The 17,415-nt window shown below is 39.9% G+C and overlaps 1 protein-coding gene across 2 annotated transcripts in view; it reads left to right on the top strand.

Moving 5' to 3' along the window:
• Positions 1 to 17,415, top strand: part of cemip (cell migration inducing hyaluronidase 1) — a 383,014-nt gene that overhangs the window by 286,562 nt on the left and 79,037 nt on the right. For both annotated transcript variants that reach the window (XM_033622351.2, XM_078162221.1), the window contains exon 14: positions 1,261 to 1,466. In XM_033622351.2, coding sequence (XP_033478242.2) covers positions 1,261 to 1,466 — 206 coding nt within the window. The remainder of the gene's footprint in view (positions 1 to 1,260; positions 1,467 to 17,415) is intronic.

Genomic DNA, 17,415 nt, shown 5'->3' with positions numbered 1-17,415 from the left:
AGTAGTCCAATTAAACGGCCTGGTCAAGCTATAACCGTAGCTCCACTTAACTGTGCATGTAAATGTACTGACTTAGGCCTCTAGTTTCCCGGCACGGTGCAGGGTGGCGCAGGGTGTCGAACCCCGCGCAGAGCTAGTTTCAAGCAGCGCAACCCGAGGCGCACTCAGTTTGGTAGTTTGGTAGACCAAGGTGCGCTGAGATGGGTGTGGCGGCGCAGCAGGGGGAGGTGTCGACAGATCCAGCTTGGCGCAGTGACAGTTTCGTGCCAAAAGGCTTCGCCGAAGGTGCGCTAAAAGCTCGCCAGCTGAAACCAGGTCTACTGTCAGCGCAGGCGGAGCGCAGCCGGTGTAGCGGAAGTTTGGCTGACCGGCAGACAATGCGCACACATCACCAAAACCTCACAGGCAGGTTTCCAGAATATCAGGCACATTAACAATACAATAAATACCCAAAAAACCACTATTCAATGCAACTATCTGCAATCAGCACATAAATGTATCTCTATATCGACTGTCCCGTCACATCTGATGTCAGATCAAAGGGGATTGGCACCGTTTGGCACGCGTAATGGAAACCCAACCTGATTTGTTTAACACAGTTGCAAACTAATGAGTTCACATCCCTCTCAGCCAACCGCAAACAGCCACAGCATCAGATAAGGAGTATATATTCAGCATCTGTCTGCTGCTCTCTTCTGCCATGGCGAATTGAGTAACTCTCATTACACCTTTGCGCGGCGCATTTAAGGGCGAGGAGGGGGGCTCATTTGATTGGTGTGATGTGAATCGGCAGTGTAAAACCCGCTCCACGCCTTCTCTCCTCCCTCTTTCCGACTTGCGCAGGTAGGAGGGACGGAGGTGGGAAAGAGGAGTAGCTGCGCCAGCGCGCATGGTGTGCCAAACTTGCAAAATCCGCCTGGCCACACCCAGTTGGCAGGTGCGCTGTGCCTCCACCTCGCCTGGTCTGCGAAACTAGAGGCCTTAGTCTTCCTTCCCACAGTGCTCAGTCAATTGGCAAGGAGTCAACTTTTAGAACATGGATGAAGGAGCTGTAGAAGAACGTTCATGTTAAATTATGTTTCATTTAACAAATAGTTGTCCAAAAACGAATTAGGCTGTAAAAATTCGATGCTTTCACAGCCAGTTGCAGTCTTTGTGGGCAATTGTTTCTCCAGTTAGATCTGTGACAGAATCTTTGTGTTAGTGTGAAATACTGTCAGCCCATGATTAGTAAAATTCAACATGTCTGTTTCCTTGCAGGTAAAGGATGTGGTGGGCTATGACACACTGGGTCACTGTTTCTTCACGGAGGATGGTCCAGAAGAGAGGAACACATTTGACCACTGTTTGGGTATGATGGTGCGAGCCGGGACCCTGCTGCCTTCAGACAGGGACAGCAAAATGTGCCGTAACATCACTGAAGGAGCCTACCCAGGATATGTTGCCAACCCGCGGCAAGACTGCAGGTTAGATGCATGCACTCTTTAACCTCTTCAATCCCATAGAGGATCTCCAATCTCACAGATGGAGATCACAAAATTTTTATCAGGATATGATGTCCTGATATCCTGATGAAAACTTGTATAGACAGTCCTTCTTCTTTTTTATACATCTTTTTCTCTCTTTTTTTTTTAAACATTGAAGCCTCTTAAATGACATCTAAACATTGCCGTTCAGATAAGGCAAGTGTAAAGTAAAACTCCTGTTAACCCAAATAAAATTTTGTTACCTTTGATCTTACAGTTCCCGTGGAAGCACACAAGAAAATCAGTGATGTTCAAGGCAAAACAAATCTGTATTTTTAGCACCTAAACATGTTTTAGTTTGGAGATGCAAAGTAGATATGTGCAGTAACATAGAACTACTGATACAATTCCAGCTGGTCAATACAAACTTTAAACTGACTTCAACTCAGTGCAGACTTGTGTAAAAAGTGTCCATCTGGTGATTAAAGTGTTTTTATCCTGATGTCTGAACTGCAGTGCTACTTAGTTAACCTTTTTTCTCTTTTTCTTCTAACTTTTCTCAACTTGTACAGTGATGTTGATAGGTTGTCAATGTTGTGAGTCTCCAAGATCCACAAGTGGTCATTTGAATGGACCCCAGGGAAATTGAGCGGGTGTTAAACTCAAATAAAATCACAAATCTGAAAACCTTATTTGCAAAACCATAGACTATGTATGTATTTTTATATACATGCTACGTACAAAACGTTATACAAAAGTCTTGTCTTGAGTTGCTTGGAGAGAGCACCGAAATCATCTATCCATTATCAAGTCAATCAAATGTGAGGGGGTGGTATGTGATAATCCATGCCATTTTCATCAACTTTTCCAGGGCTGGGTCACAAGGGCAGCAAGCTGAGCAAAGTGCTCCGGACGTCCCTCTCCCTAGCAACGCTTTCTAGCTCCTCTTGGGGGGTCTTGAGGCGTTCCCAGGGAAGATGAGAAATATAATCACTCCTGGTATTCTGGGTCTCCTCAGGGGTCTCCTACTAGTTGGACGTGCCCGGAATTTGGAACGGGAGGTGCTCAAGAGGGTCCTGATTAGATACCCAAACCATTTCAACCACCTCAGCAGCTCTACTCCAAGCTCCCCCCGTATGTCTGACCTCCTCACCCTATGTCTAAGGCTGAGCCCAGATACACTCAAGGGGAAACGCATTTCAGCCACTTGTATCCGCAATCTTATTCTTTTGGTCACTACGTAAAGCTCACGACCATAGATGAGGGTTGGAACATAGATGGACCAGTAAATCGAAAGTTTTCCCTTCCTGCTCAGCTACCTCTTCACCACAACATTCCGGTGCAGCGCCCACATCAATGCAGATGTCAATCTGCCTATCCACCTCACACTCCATTTTACCCTCACTTATGAACAAGACCCGAGATACTTTCTCCGAACCCAGAGGGGGCAATCTGCCATTTTCTGGCAGAGTGCCATGGCCTCAGATTTGGAGGTGCTGATTCTCATCCCAACCGCTTCACACTCAGTTGCAAACCATCCTAGTGCATGCCGGAGGTCACGGTGTGATGAAGCCAACAAAACCACATCATCTGCAAAGGGCAGAGATGCAATTCTGAGGTCCCCACACCAGACCCCTTCCTCCACCTGGCAGCACCTCAAGGTCCTGTTCATGAACATCTGTTAGTAGAGATGTTTTCCCCCTGCATTCCTCACTTTGAGAGAGGGGCATGTTATGTAAAGAATAAAGATGCACCTCAGAATATAAAGCAGTTAAATACAGATCACATGACTTCTTTTTTTATCTCACCCCACTGCCTCTGCTTTCAGCTGCAGAGTATAACTGCTAAGGCTAGGAGTGCATAATGACGCTGGCTTTCACTGACATGGAGTCATCCACCTGCTCTCCAACATGAGGGAGGGATTTGGGGAAGTTTTTTCTACCTTTTTTTAATTTTCTCCCTTCCTCTCCTAATTCATTCAATTACTTACCTAGTAACACACAATGCAATATACTCCTAATGAGGCTTTTTTTCCCAATTTGTCTGGATCATTGTATTCTGTAATGGTTTCCAAATCCCATTGTATTTATTACTGTGGTTTAAAAATTCCAATTTAATCAAACATGATTGCACTAACAACATTCCCCGCCTGTAAGATTTATGACAATTAATTTCCACTTAGCTTTTCTTACTCCCTCGTGGCACTTTCTGTCTCTTCCTCCATCACTGTTTGTTGCACTAATGTATTTAGTATAACAATAAATTTTAGTCAGATTTGCCAGGAAGAGAAGACATGTAGGCTGCGTGAGGAGAATAAAACTGCCAGTTAATCTTAACCAGATGAATGTGCTAGGTCTAAATGCTTTGCATATTTAGTGAGTGGATAACAGACTCATATTCATAGGCCAAGTGGAAACACCACATAAACATTTACGTGTGTGTGTGTGTGTGTGTGTGTGTTTGGCTTGTATTGCTACCTTTGTGAGGACCAGTTTCAGTTTTAAACCATCATAGTGAGGATAATTCTACACTGTGACAACAATTTGTCTGCTCCTCATACTTAAAAAGACTCTTTAAAGGTATAGTGTTTAAATTCTTATTTAAAAGGACAGGTTCACAAATTTGTAAGTCTGTCTTAGAACAGACAGTAGCTTTGTTGCAGTCAAGAAATTTCCTGTGCAGCAATTTAAAGGGAGGCTCAACAGCAATATGCATTATTACTGCCATTTTTTGTTGCTTTTGCAAATTCGTTAATTTATCCTGATTTTAGTGTTTTGTAAATAAGCTTTTTTGTTAGGCTGTAATTAATTGTATTGTTGCTTTTATGACAAAGATGACACAGTTCTAAAACAAATTAAATTATTGTTAATTGTTAAATGCAGAACGCAGAGGGGCAATGAGACAAAATGAGAGGCGCAGCCCAGAAGCTCGTCATGCTGCTGGCATTTGTAGCACAAGGTAAATTCGCAGCACTCCCACAAAAAAAAACAAAAAAAAACATGAACACAGCTGTTGTGGCGGTTGCTTGATATCCCCTGTGCCTGACTTGTCAATGGCACAGTATTGCAGTACTGTGGTTACCGCGTCAGCCCTAACAGCCAGAAGCAACACTTGGCTTGGCTTGGTAAGCTCAGTGTTGTCAGTTCAAGTCCCTGTATGGACTAAGTATGGAGTGTGGACTGGCAGCTTGAAGGTGCCAGTTCAACTCCTTGGCAGGGGCCCTTGACCAAGGCATGGGATTCTCAAATTATACCAAGTGCTCTGAATTATGGCTGACCCAGAGTAATGGCATATGTGTGTATTTTGTGTAAAGAGGAGTGAGGCAAAAAAGTCGTATTTTAGCCGCCAGTTGCATTTTTGTTGATTTACAAAAAAAGACAATAAATTAAAAATTGAATTAAACAATTGGCTATTTGGCTTTGGCAATCACATGGTTAAGATACATTATTTTTAGTACAAAAGTCTCTTTTGGACCCTATTTTTAGACAGTGCAACAACCACTGCATGCAGTGCTCTGACAGTTTAGTATATTCCTAATGTTGAAATTCGGTGTGGTATTTTGGTGCCCGAGACAGAACACACAGTACACATGTAGGAGGAGAGGCACCAACAGATGGGAGGTTCATTTAACCCTATGGGCCCGAACGACGCATAGTGCATCCAAATTCACACCTGTTCTTCTCTATTGATTTTCTGCGCGACCATGCGTCATAGCGAGAAGCCACGCATATCACTTGAAACAGCGGAATTGTAGCTTTCTGACAAGGCCAAGCACTTGTCGGTAGTCCAATGTTTTCACAGCGAAAAAAAATGATAAACTTACACTAAAATTATGTATAACAGAGCTTTCATACAGCTTTGCACACACATTACTCTTGGATGGATTATTCGAGAACGCAGGGTCACACAGAAATGCCACATATATCACATGAAAGGGCAGGAGCAGAGCTTTCCAGGGATACCACACACATCATTGTGCTGTCATCCCATCACACTATAAATCCAGATTAATTGTCTACAAAATAAAAACCTGACGAATTTCTTTACAACCCATTATACAGATCTTGTTATCAGTCACTTCATATAGTGAGGAATATCGTATCTTACCACGTCTTAGGCTTGCGTGTGTTTCTCCCTGTCTATCCACACTTGTAGTCCGGCTTTCAAGATGCAAACATCTCCATATTGTCCAGTTGACACTCCATCAAACTTTGTATGACAAGACCAGCCACTTCACCTTTGCGCACCCAGACAACTGTAGCCTAATTATGCATGCTGACAGGGCCTAGTCACCATATACATTGAGGGGGACATGTGTCCCCCCCAGTGCCCAAAATGTCCCCCCAATATATAGCTGAAACTGAAAAACAACAACAAACTTTGTTTACTGCAAACAAAGTGGCAAATATTATCTTGGAGGACATCATTGCACTTGGTTGACTATTTTTCTATGATCTTAGATGTAAATATTGCATGGTTTTTTTTTCAGATAAAACACATTTTTGACTTGTGAATGAGTCAATGGAATTTCTTGCAATAATGAAAAAATACTGGCAATCATGTCCGCCTGGCACAAACCACATGTTTTGGACAACTGTGAAGTGACAGAATGTCCCAACATCATGGTTCTTATATTGCCAGATTCCAGAGAGTCTCCCCTCTTCATATATGGCAGAATATGTCATTTTGCAACTTGCTATGGTGAGATACATGTAAAAATGTAAGAATTTAGTCACACATATTTGTTTTTTTCATTGATATAAAAATTAATATAAAGTACAGGCACATAGAAGGACATGGAATGATGGCAAATCTGGATAGCCCAGATTGTCCTGAAAAAAAAAAAGATATAGCATGTGTATGTAGCCTTTATAATGACTGTGATATGAGCTTAAAAGTAAAGGCAGTAAAAATACCCCAGAAAGGCCTAGGGCCCATAGGGTTAAGACTCTGGCTGCATATTTATGGTGCTTTGTTCACATCATGCCACTCTGCATTATCCACAATGCAATGTGTATTAGGTATGCAACCGAGTGTGAAGCGATCGGGATGAGAGTCAGCACCTCCAAGTCTGAGGCCATGGTTCTCTGCTGGTAAATGATGGACTGTCTCCTCTGGGTTGGGAGAGCATTATAGCCCCAGACAAAGGAGTTCAAGAATCCTAAGGCCTTGTTCGTGAATGAGGGTAAAATAGAGTGTGAGATGGATAGGCAGTTTGGTGCAGCTTCAGTAGTCATGTGAGTGTTGAGCCAGACCATTGTGATGAGGAGGGAACTGAGCCAGAAGGCAAAGCTCTTGATTTATTGGTCCATTGCCATCCCTTGCCTATGGTCATGAGCTTTGGGTATTGACCAAAAGGATGAGATTGTGGATACAAGCAGCCTCTGGAGTTTTCTTAGTAGGGTGGCTGGGCTCAGCCTTAAAGAATGTTTGTGGAGCTCAGACATTTGGAGAAAGCTTGTAATAGAGCCGCTGTCTCTTTGTGTCGAAAGGGGCCAGTTGAGGTGGTTCAGCCATCTCAATTCAATTCAATTCAATTTTATTTATAAAGCCCAATATCACAAATCACAATTTGCCTCACAGGGCTTTACAGCATACGACATCCCTCTGTCCTTAAGACCCTCACAGCGGATAAGGAAAAACTCCCCAAAAAAAAAAAACCCTTTAACGGGGGGAAAAAAAACGGTAGAAACCTCAGGAAGAGCAACTGAGGAGGGATCCCTCTTCCAGGACGGACAGACGTGCAATAGATGTCGTACAGAACAGATCAGCATAATAAATTAACAGTAATCCATATGACACAATGAGACAGAGAGAGAGAGAGAGAGAGAGAGAGAGAGAGAGAGAGAGATGCAGGTAATGACAGTAGCTTACAACAACATTAATGAAAGTAATAATATTATAGTTATAGTTCTGGCTACTGTGGTACAATATGTTGAAAGTATGTATTAATATCAGACAGCATACTTGTGTGACAATAGTCATATGTTTATAATAACAGTAGAAGTATGACTAATGACTAATGATGGCAGCAGCAGCAGGAGGCATCTGGCAGGACCACGGCAGCAGCACAACCACACTGATCAGGATTCCTCCTAGGTGCCTCCCGTTAGGGGTGTTCTGGGCATATCCAACTGGTAGGAGGCCCCAGGGTAGACCTGGAACACCTCAGGAACCCCCCAGGAGGAGCTGGAAATTGCTGCTGAGGAGAGGGTGGTCTGGAGTACCTTGGTCAGCCTGCTGCCCCTGCAACCTGGCCCCAGATATCAATGAAAATAGAGGAATGGATGGATGGATAATTGTGAGATGCCTTTTTTTGCCTATTCTTTTCTTGGCCTGCCTCCATATCACATGACTGCCAAATGTATGTCTGAAACCCCCCCAAAAAACAAAAAGCATTCAAACATTCATTTTATTGTTTATTGTTTGTAAACAATGCAATGTTTTAAGATAGCTTTGGCATTAAAAAGTTTTGATAACATTTCTAGCAAGAAATGTGCATTTTATTTTTATAGTCTTTGTTCTTTGGTCTTACTTGAAAATTTTTGGAATGCAACATTTGCTATGGTGGTTGCTATGGATGCTACTAAACCCATGTACCATGCACATTGTTCAGATCATTGTCTCTGCATTTTGTCACCACATTTTTCAGCACAAAAACATGAAAAGTATCCTTGAGGTTACTATCTGCATACTTTAAGCTACAGAAACCATTCAAATGTCAAAACATCATGGTCTTTAAAGACAATTATGCTTGAATTCAATGCATTTTTTATCTCAGCCTTTTCTAGTTAATAACAGCCTTTAACAGTATTACAGTTTAGTTTCCAGCTTTTCTAGCTATGTATTCCAGCTCTTAGCTTCTTTAAGTAATGCAGTTTGGCTTCTAGTTCCTCCAGTTTTAAATTTTTCAGCAGTGCAGTCAATACATTTGAGCTTTCATATGTTTCAGGCAATTTGTTTCATATTTCTGCAATTTCAGCAGTGCTACTGGATTAATTTTAGCTGTCCACATTCACATGTGTTTTCTGCAAGAAGTGCATTTTTAGTTATATAATTCTATAGTATTTTTTTTTTTTTTTGAATGATATGATCTTGCCCACCCCAAATTGAAAACTGCTGTGAAATTTAGTAAAAAATAAACAAACAAAAAACATCTCTGGTCACTAGAAGAACCTGTGCAATGGACACATTTCATTGTCTAATACTTTAATAGAGTTTAATCAGTCTGGGAGTGAGCGATGCAGAGTCTTGCATGGGAATGACAGAACAATCTGACAGCAAGAGTCTGTAAAGCTGGAGTATATACTGGCAGGGTGTTATCAGAAACAGGTGAACTGAGTTGCTTTGATAAGGTGGGCATGGTGGATGAGAAGGAGCAGGAAAATGTGTGGACAGGCGATAGGCTGGCAGGTAGGTGTGGTAGAGAAGCAGCTGGGTGTCTTTAGGTTAATGCAAGTAAAGTTACCATGGTTTGCTTTAGGCAAAAGAAAAGGGCAAGGTTGTACCTTAAAATGACTTAAAGGTTACACAGCTGTGGCTTAGAAATATGGCAAGTTGTCCACTACTCTGAAGATCAGCAGTTCAATCCCTAGCTCCTTCAGTCTGCATGTTGAAGTCCTCATGAGCAAGATAGTGAATCCCAAATTGCTCCAGATGGCCATTCCATTGGTGTGTGAGTGCATGAAAAAAAAAAAAACTGAGTAGGAATAGGTGGCACAATGTATGGTAGCCTCATCCACCAGTGTATGAATGTGTGTGTGAGTGAAGGCGACTCAAAGAGTAAAAAGCACTTTGAGTGGTCAGATGACTAAAAAGGCGCTATACAAGTGCAGGTCTATTTACCATCCATCCATTCCCGGGAAAAGACCTGTGTTCTGTGACCCATCCACTGCCCCTGCCTAACTCCTTACTCATTCGGGACCACTTTTTTATGTACTCCCATCAGTGCATTGGCTACATGATTGCAGCCCTCTAAAATATGTGTGTTATGCACAAATAACTGGTTCATGATTACTGGGGATATGTAGGAATTTGGTTGCACTACTTTTCTAGGAAATTGTATGAACAGTGCATGAGAACAGCCTGACTGGGAAGAGCTCAAAGGTCAAGGACACCAGAAACCATCATTGATTAAAGGCAGAAATTGGCATTGAAAATATAAAACCAGCTGTTTTCCTGGGATCAAAATTCCCTAATTAGGTCACATGATGACAACTGATAATGAAGACAGTGAGATGTAATTGAAAACCTCAGTAAAAGCTAGTGAGTGGATCTTGAGTTAAAATTTTTATTTGTTTTTGCTCTACTATTTCCACTGACTTTCAAGCTCAGCCAAAACAATAATTTTCTAAGCTGGTATCCCTTTCCTCTTTGATATTCTGCCATGCTTGAGATTATTTATCCAACCCAGTAAGATCTTAAAGTAGAGTAACTACAAAAATATAAACACAAGATGAACTTCTTCTCCATTCTTCTCTATTGAAATTGCCAACATCATAATTCCTGTCACTGCGAGAATTGAAGTTCAAGTTTAATTTAGTTGAGCTTTGAGAGCAAAACCAGATGCAAATTCAAGGCAGTGTGCGTTGCTTTGGCTTAGGCAGCTGCCCAGGAGAATACAGCCGAACCTTTTCATGGAAATAACAGGCAGTATGCAACCCCCCACCCACACCCCAACAACCAAAATAAACTGACCTTTAGATGAACAGCAGTCAGTCAGCTGTGGTTTATCTTTGATTACAGTCGCCGTCTTTCTTGTAGGATTTTTTTTTTAGAGCTGTCATTTTGTGACAAATCAATAAATCTAATTAGGCACAGTAAAGCTGTCTGACAGATATATTATGTCAACATTCTCCAACTTTTTCATTATAACCTGAAATGTAGTTTCCCCTCCCTCAAGCCAAATCCATGTTACAGTATCGGCATTTACTTTACAGAGACTTCCATGGAAATGATTCAGTAGTGTCTGGAAGTGTACCAGCATGTTTGAATGATTCCAGCTTGTGTATGACCTTTATGCTGTGTCATACTGCTAAACCTTTTACATCATATTGTTGCATTCATCACTTTCAGTCTGACGACAGGTTTTTTTAATGCAGCAATCATCTCTGCATAATCACTGTCAACCCATCATACATGGTTTCTTTAAAAGAGACATTCTGTCTGCTCTCTACTATCTGTCTCTGTTTGACATTCTTCCCGCTCATCCTCTATGACAGACAACACATCAGAGAGTCTGAAGTACACTGAACCTTGAGTAGGGCTTATTGAGACCTTGATTACTCCAGAGCTAATTCCTTTCTCATCCAAACAGAGCTGCTGTTGAATAGAGAAGCATATGCCCTTGTTAAGGCTTCATAATTGAGAAGAAAGGTTACGTCGCGATGAGGGATGCAGCAGAAAATAAACACATTTGTACAATTTTTTTGCAAATAAGTTTATCACCTTTCTAGGCTGATGAAGTTAGCTTTTACTGTAATGGGTGTGGTTAAAACCCAGATGCGGCACCACAGACAAGAAGGACCGTTTGTAATGGCCTTTAAACCCCCTGCAGAACACAGCATGAAAATGTCACGCATTGCTGATGCAGCCAGTGTAGCCTGGGCGTTACTTAATACACACATTTTGCAAAGTGACATATTTCTGTAATTGATGACATTGATTACACCGATGAATCACCCCAGCCCTATTCACTATGGGGTGCCATTTGTAAAGTGGCTCACGCTGAAAATAACATCAACATTTTGCCACATTTAGCTTCAAACAATGTTTAAAAAAGTGTTGTGAATTTTTTAACGTCACCTTTTACCACATTTACAGCAATATTTGTTAACTTAGAAATATATTAAATAGTTAAATCTAAATATTAAATGTGGCACCTAAATGCTAAATCTAAATCTAAATCTAAATGTTAAATCTAAATGCTAAATATAAATATAAATATAAATGTTAAATCTAAATGCTAAATATAAATCTAAATGTTAAATGTTAAATCTAAATGTTCTGGGTGAAACTAAATATTTAGCTAATATGCAAATTCACACTGCCGGTCACCGGAAGTACCAAAATAAAAGCTTGAGATGGTCAGACTGTGTTTATAGAATCAAATAACGAATTAAAACCAACTTATCAGGGGAAATGGACACTTGAACATACATTAGCGTGATAATAACTACCTAAAATAACAAGAAACGTGTTTGGAGAAATTTTATTTGATGTGTACTTTGAGTTGTTAGTGTCCCTTCGGAGGGAATCACCTTGTTGTTTACAAATACTTCCGGGTAGAAAACCAGCGGAGTTTAGCTACATATATATATCACATTTTTCATGTCACTATATCACTGTTTAGACTAATCTGGTGTTTGTAAAGTCTATAAACACTATGATTGAACAAACATTACTATTGCGTTCTGAAATTAATAACATGGTTATCGTAGATTAGCGGGGCTAACAGCTAACGGTTAACCCTGTTAGCAGTGTCTGTAATGACTCTAACTCTAAACGGTCCGTGAAAAAAAATATTTTTTTCCAGCGGATGTCTTAGTTACAACATGATTGAGCTAGCTGGAGTAGTTTCATGTCGTATCCGACAACGGGAGGCTTTTAACAGATGACGTCCTGATAGCTTTGCTGCTGCAGCCACTGAGGCTTTCTAGACATTGTGATTTCCCAAAACTGAATAAATACCACACATCGCAACACAAAACTGCTTTGCTAGCTCAATCATGTTGTAACTAAGACATCCGCTGGAAAAAATATTTTTTTCACGGACCGTTTAAGAGTTAATGAGTCATTACAGACACTGCTAATGGTGCTAAGAGCTAACAGTTGTTAGCTTAGCTTAGGTTGTTAGTCCCTCCAAAGGGACACTAACAACTCAAAGTACATGTCAAATAAAATTTCTCCAAACATGTTTCTTGTTATTTTAGGTAGTTATTATCACGCTAATGTATGTTCAAGTGTTCATTTCCCCTGATAAGTTGGTTTTAATTCGTTATTTGATTCTATAAACACAGTCTGACCATCTCGAGCTTTTATTTTGGTACTTCCGGTGACCGGCAGTGTGAATTTGCATTTTAGCCAAATATTTAGTTTCACCCAGAACATTTAGATTTACCATTTAACATTTAGATTTATATTTAGCATTTAGATTTATATTTATATTTAATATTTAGATTTAACATTTAGATTTAGATTTAGATTTAATATTTAGATTTAACATTTATATTTATATTTATATTTAATATTTAGATTTAGATTTAGCATTTAGATTTATTTTTAGCATTTAGATTTAATATTTAGATTTAGATTTAATATTTCAATTTAACATTTAACATTTAGGTGCCACATTTAATATTTAGATTTAACTATTTATTATATTTCTAAGTTAAAAAATATTGCTGTAAATGTGGTAAAAGGTGACGTTAACAAATACACAATACTTTTTTAAACATTGTTTGAAGCTAAATGTGGCAAAATGTTGATGTTATTTTCAGTGTGAGACACTTTACAAACGGTACCCCATAATTCACAACCACAGACCATGTGTAACTACACCAGCTCAGGACGTCCACATCCGGCGTCTTCACCTGCTAGATCATTTGAGACCAGCCACCTGGACAGCTGATCTTACAGTCAGTTTGCAGAACCAAAAAAATTCTACACTAACCATCAGAAACAGTCTCAGTAAAGTTCATCTGCACACTCGTTGTCCTCACCGATTTCTTGACCTGGTAGCAGCGTAACCGACTTTAGTGGGCTTTAGTTTACACTAGGCAAAGGCAGACAGCTTGTATGGAGTTGGGTGAGCTAGTGGTTTGCTAATACCAACATTGAGAGTGCCATATGGTGGTGATAGGGTTACGGTATGGGCTGGCATAAGCTACAGACAAAGAACAAAGGTGCATTTCACTGATGGCAGTTTGAATGTACAGAGATACTGTGACAAGATCCCGATGCCTTGTTTCCAATGACGTATGTGTACGGAGATGATTCAAATGGAAGTCTATCCATTCTTATGGGAGTCCCCGTGATATCCTACGTGCCTGCGAAAGTCCTCCCCTCGGTAATATTTCAGTCTGGAATTTGCCTTGAGTACGTTCAAAAAATTTAATTTTTTCCCCCCTTTTATTGGTGAAGCAGGGTGACAAGAACAAAACAAAACAACAGAACAAAAAACAGTAGCATAGGACATAACAAGTAGACATGAAGTGAGCAGACATTCAAACGATACACACAAACAACAAAAAACAGATATGAAGGTTTATATATTCATACAGTAAGGGTCCAAGTAGAAATTAGGTTGTCGTAAGCATGGGGCATGTTTCAATATTTGAATGAGGGGCAGATGTCCATGTTTAGTGAATTACACAGGGTGGGGTGTGGCGTGTATGATGGGGAGAGTGAGATAAGTAAATAAATAAAAAACAAACAAAATAAATAAATTGTTAGGCATTGGAGTTATGATAATATGATAAGTATATTAGTAGTATGTAAATTTACGTTACAGTAAGAGATTGCACTTTGTGCATTGGAAGAGCTTATTTTAACAGAATATGTCTGTTTTGTATAGCTACCTCTGTACAGGGTTCCTTCACAAGTATGGAAAGTATGGAAAAGTATGGAAATAAATTTGATCAATGTCCAGGTATTAAAAAGTATGGAAAATGAAAAATAAAGTATGGAAAAATATTTATGTTTCCAGAGTATTATCACTGTTCTAAAATACTGTTTTCTAAAATAGAAAATTAGGTATTTCCAAAAATAATTTAATCAATCCGGATCATGTTTTATGCCAGGCCAAGCACAGTTTGTGTGAGGGCAAACGTCTCAGAAAACATACCGCCCCTTTTACCTGATTGACAAGTGGTATGTCCAGTCCGCTGCCCCTTGACCCTCCTCCAGCCCTCCAGGTATCAAGTTTCACTCCAACACTGCACCTTCGACAAGAAGACGAGTTTCATGTGGTTCACAATGGGTAGATGCAAGTTTTTGGATGGATGGTTTGACAATACCATATATAAATACTGGTTGGCCAAGGATTCCCAATTCACACACAGAGCTAGATGCAAGCTTTGTGTGAAATCGTTTGACATCGCCAACATGGGGGAGGAGGCGATTCTGAGCCACATGAAAGGAAAAAACACTGACGTTTCGTTACTGCATCGCTTGCACCCAGAGTCCCAACCTTTTTGCCTCAGCCCAGACATTGAACTTACCTGAGTTTTTATTTGCATGCCATTATGGTACCTGGCTACAATCGCCTATTAAGAATAATTAAATATGATGTGAAATATGATACACTGATATATTTACTCAGATGTCGCATATTCTCTGAAAACAAAAACAAAAACGCTGAGAAGTCTGGAAATTAGGGTATGGAAAAGTATGGAATTTTGAAATTCCAAATGTGTAGGAACCCTGTCTGTAAAACAGGAAGCACACATTTTATTTTTTTTAATATTTTATTTATTCATTTTTACAGAAGTTGTAGCATATTCTTTTTGTAAAGCTACAGAACTTGTTTGACTCAGCAATGTTTTGTATGTTTGAGCCATGTGCTTATTAAGGTCTGAAATAAAACAAGATGAGAACTTAAATATTCCCTGCACTTTCTTTGATGTAGTATGCTTGCTTATCATAGGAAGTAATAAGAAATGACTCTTTACATTAAGGTAGTAGCCTAGTGAGAACAGGGTGTTGGGGGAATCACTTTTTTCTATTTTTCATCAAACCGCAGTTTTTGCAAGTTGTTGCAATTTTTGCAAGTTGTTGCAATTTTTGCAAGTTCCCGCAATTTCATCAAAATAAAATTGCATAAATATCCCGCATATTCCATCGCATTTTTTAAGAAAACGTGCAGCATAACCATAAGGATTTTTGCCCACAACAATCACAAAAAACCCCCGCATTTTTCTGGAAGGACTGATATAATATAATATAACATAGCACAATATAACATTATGATAATGTACTGTGGCGATGAGGGTTGGAGCCAGACCAGGAAATCGGAGAGGCGAGCGAGGGGCCCCCCCACCCAGCCCCCAGCAGCATGATCAGGGGCCCCAGCGAGAAACAGGCAGGGCAGGCCAGCGAGGGAGATTTTTAATGCTATTTGTCTGTCTATTGAGATGTGTTCAATAGTAGGAGATACCATTGGGATGATGAAAGGTTATGTCGGTCTTTCCAGTTTAAGGGTATTGTTTTCTTAGCGATTGTTAAAGCGACCAGTATGGGTTGTTCATATTTCAGTGCCGGTTCAACTGATGTAAGGTCCCCCAGCAGACAAACAGGGGAGACTGGAATGCTACGACTTATGATTGAAGATAATGTATATGTGAAGTTTGTCCAAAATGATTGGATGGGTGGGCAGAGCCAGATGGCATGAAGGTAATTATCTGTAGTGTTTAATGTGCAGTGTGTACATTTATCATTATCTGTGAGTCCCATTGTGTGTAATTTATATTGTGTGAGGTGCACTCTATGCAGAATTTTATATTGGATAAGTTGCAGTTTGGGGTTATTTGACATTGAGAAGGTATTATTGCAGATGTGCGTCCAGGAGTTGGTGTTTATGGTAATTGTTCAATCTTTTTCCCAGTCTTGGACTGGTCGTGGGAGGATGGTATCTGTTTTAATTAAAAGTTTGTACAATTTTGTGAATATTTTTTTCTGAGAGGTTATGCATTTGATTTGATAGAACAGTGGTGGTGAGTCCAGGCTATTGTTTGATATGCTGATTTTACTTTTTAAGCAGTGTTTCAGTTGTGAGTATTGTAAAAAGGTATTTTTGGGGGTGTGAGTGTGCCATGATCAAATAAATGTTCTAGATGTTTAATGCCTGCTTTTTTCCATGAATTGAATGATAGTGGTTATGCCAGATTGGTGTAAATTTATTTGAGATTATGGGGTGTCTAGTGATTTGGTTGCATTTCCACCAAGCTGTCAGAGTCACTGCTATAAATGGGTTTTTGAAACAGTTATGATGTTTGATCGATTGGGTAAGGAATGGAAGATCTGATAATGATAAATCTTGACAGTCATTTTGTTCTATATCCAACCAGGGGTGTTGTGTATGATGATTTTTTTTTTGCAACCATATGGGTATGTACTGAAGATGATTTGTGATTTGTGTTAAACTAATGTGATGGAGGATGGACTGGAGTCATAGAAAAAAGCTAGTTTATTTTGGGCAGTATGGTCATTTTTATTACTGCTATTCTTCTGATTAATGAGATTGGCAAGTTGTTCCAGCAAGTAAGGTCTTCTTCAATGCTTTTTTGTAATGGTATGTAGTTTAGAGAGAATAGCTCTGACAGCTTGGTGGAAACACTGATACCAAGGTATTTAATGTTGCCTGTTTTTATTATCAGGGAGTTTTTTTTAGATGCAGCATTCCAGTCCCTTTCACAGAGTGGGAGAATTTTAGATTTTGACCAATTTATGGAGTAGTCAGAAATCTTTGAGAATGTGGAAACGAGATTGAAGACTTCCGGGAGGGTTGTTGTGGGGTTTGTTAAGTACAGCAGGATATCGTCTGCATATAAACTAATCTTGTGGTGAAAGTGATTTGTTTGTATACCAGTAATGTAAGTATTTTGACGAATGGCGGCTGCAAGAGGTTCAATGAGTATTGCGAACAGTAATGGAGAGAGCAGACATCCTTGTCTTGTGCCCCATTGTAGTAAAAAGTGTTGAGAGGTGATATTGTTGGTTATAACTGAAGCGGACGGAGAATTACAAAAAGTTTTGATCAAGCGAGTGAACGACTCCCCAAAACCAAACTTTTCAATGGTGGTAAAAATAAATGTCCACTTGAGTTTGTCAAAGGCCTTTTCTGCATCCAATGATGTGATTATGGTTTTGAGTTGGTTTCTCTGGGATAGACTGAGGAGGTTGAATAAACAACGCATATTGGTGGATGAGTGCCTGCCTTTTATGAATCCTG

The sequence above is a fragment of the Epinephelus lanceolatus genome, chromosome 2 (genome assembly GCF_041903045.1).
Source record: "Epinephelus lanceolatus isolate andai-2023 chromosome 2, ASM4190304v1, whole genome shotgun sequence".
In the NCBI taxonomy this organism is placed as follows: Eukaryota; Metazoa; Chordata; class Actinopteri; order Perciformes; family Serranidae; genus Epinephelus; species Epinephelus lanceolatus.
The sequence above is the reverse complement of the archived record's forward strand: the minus strand, read 5'-3'. Positions and strand labels throughout refer to the sequence as shown.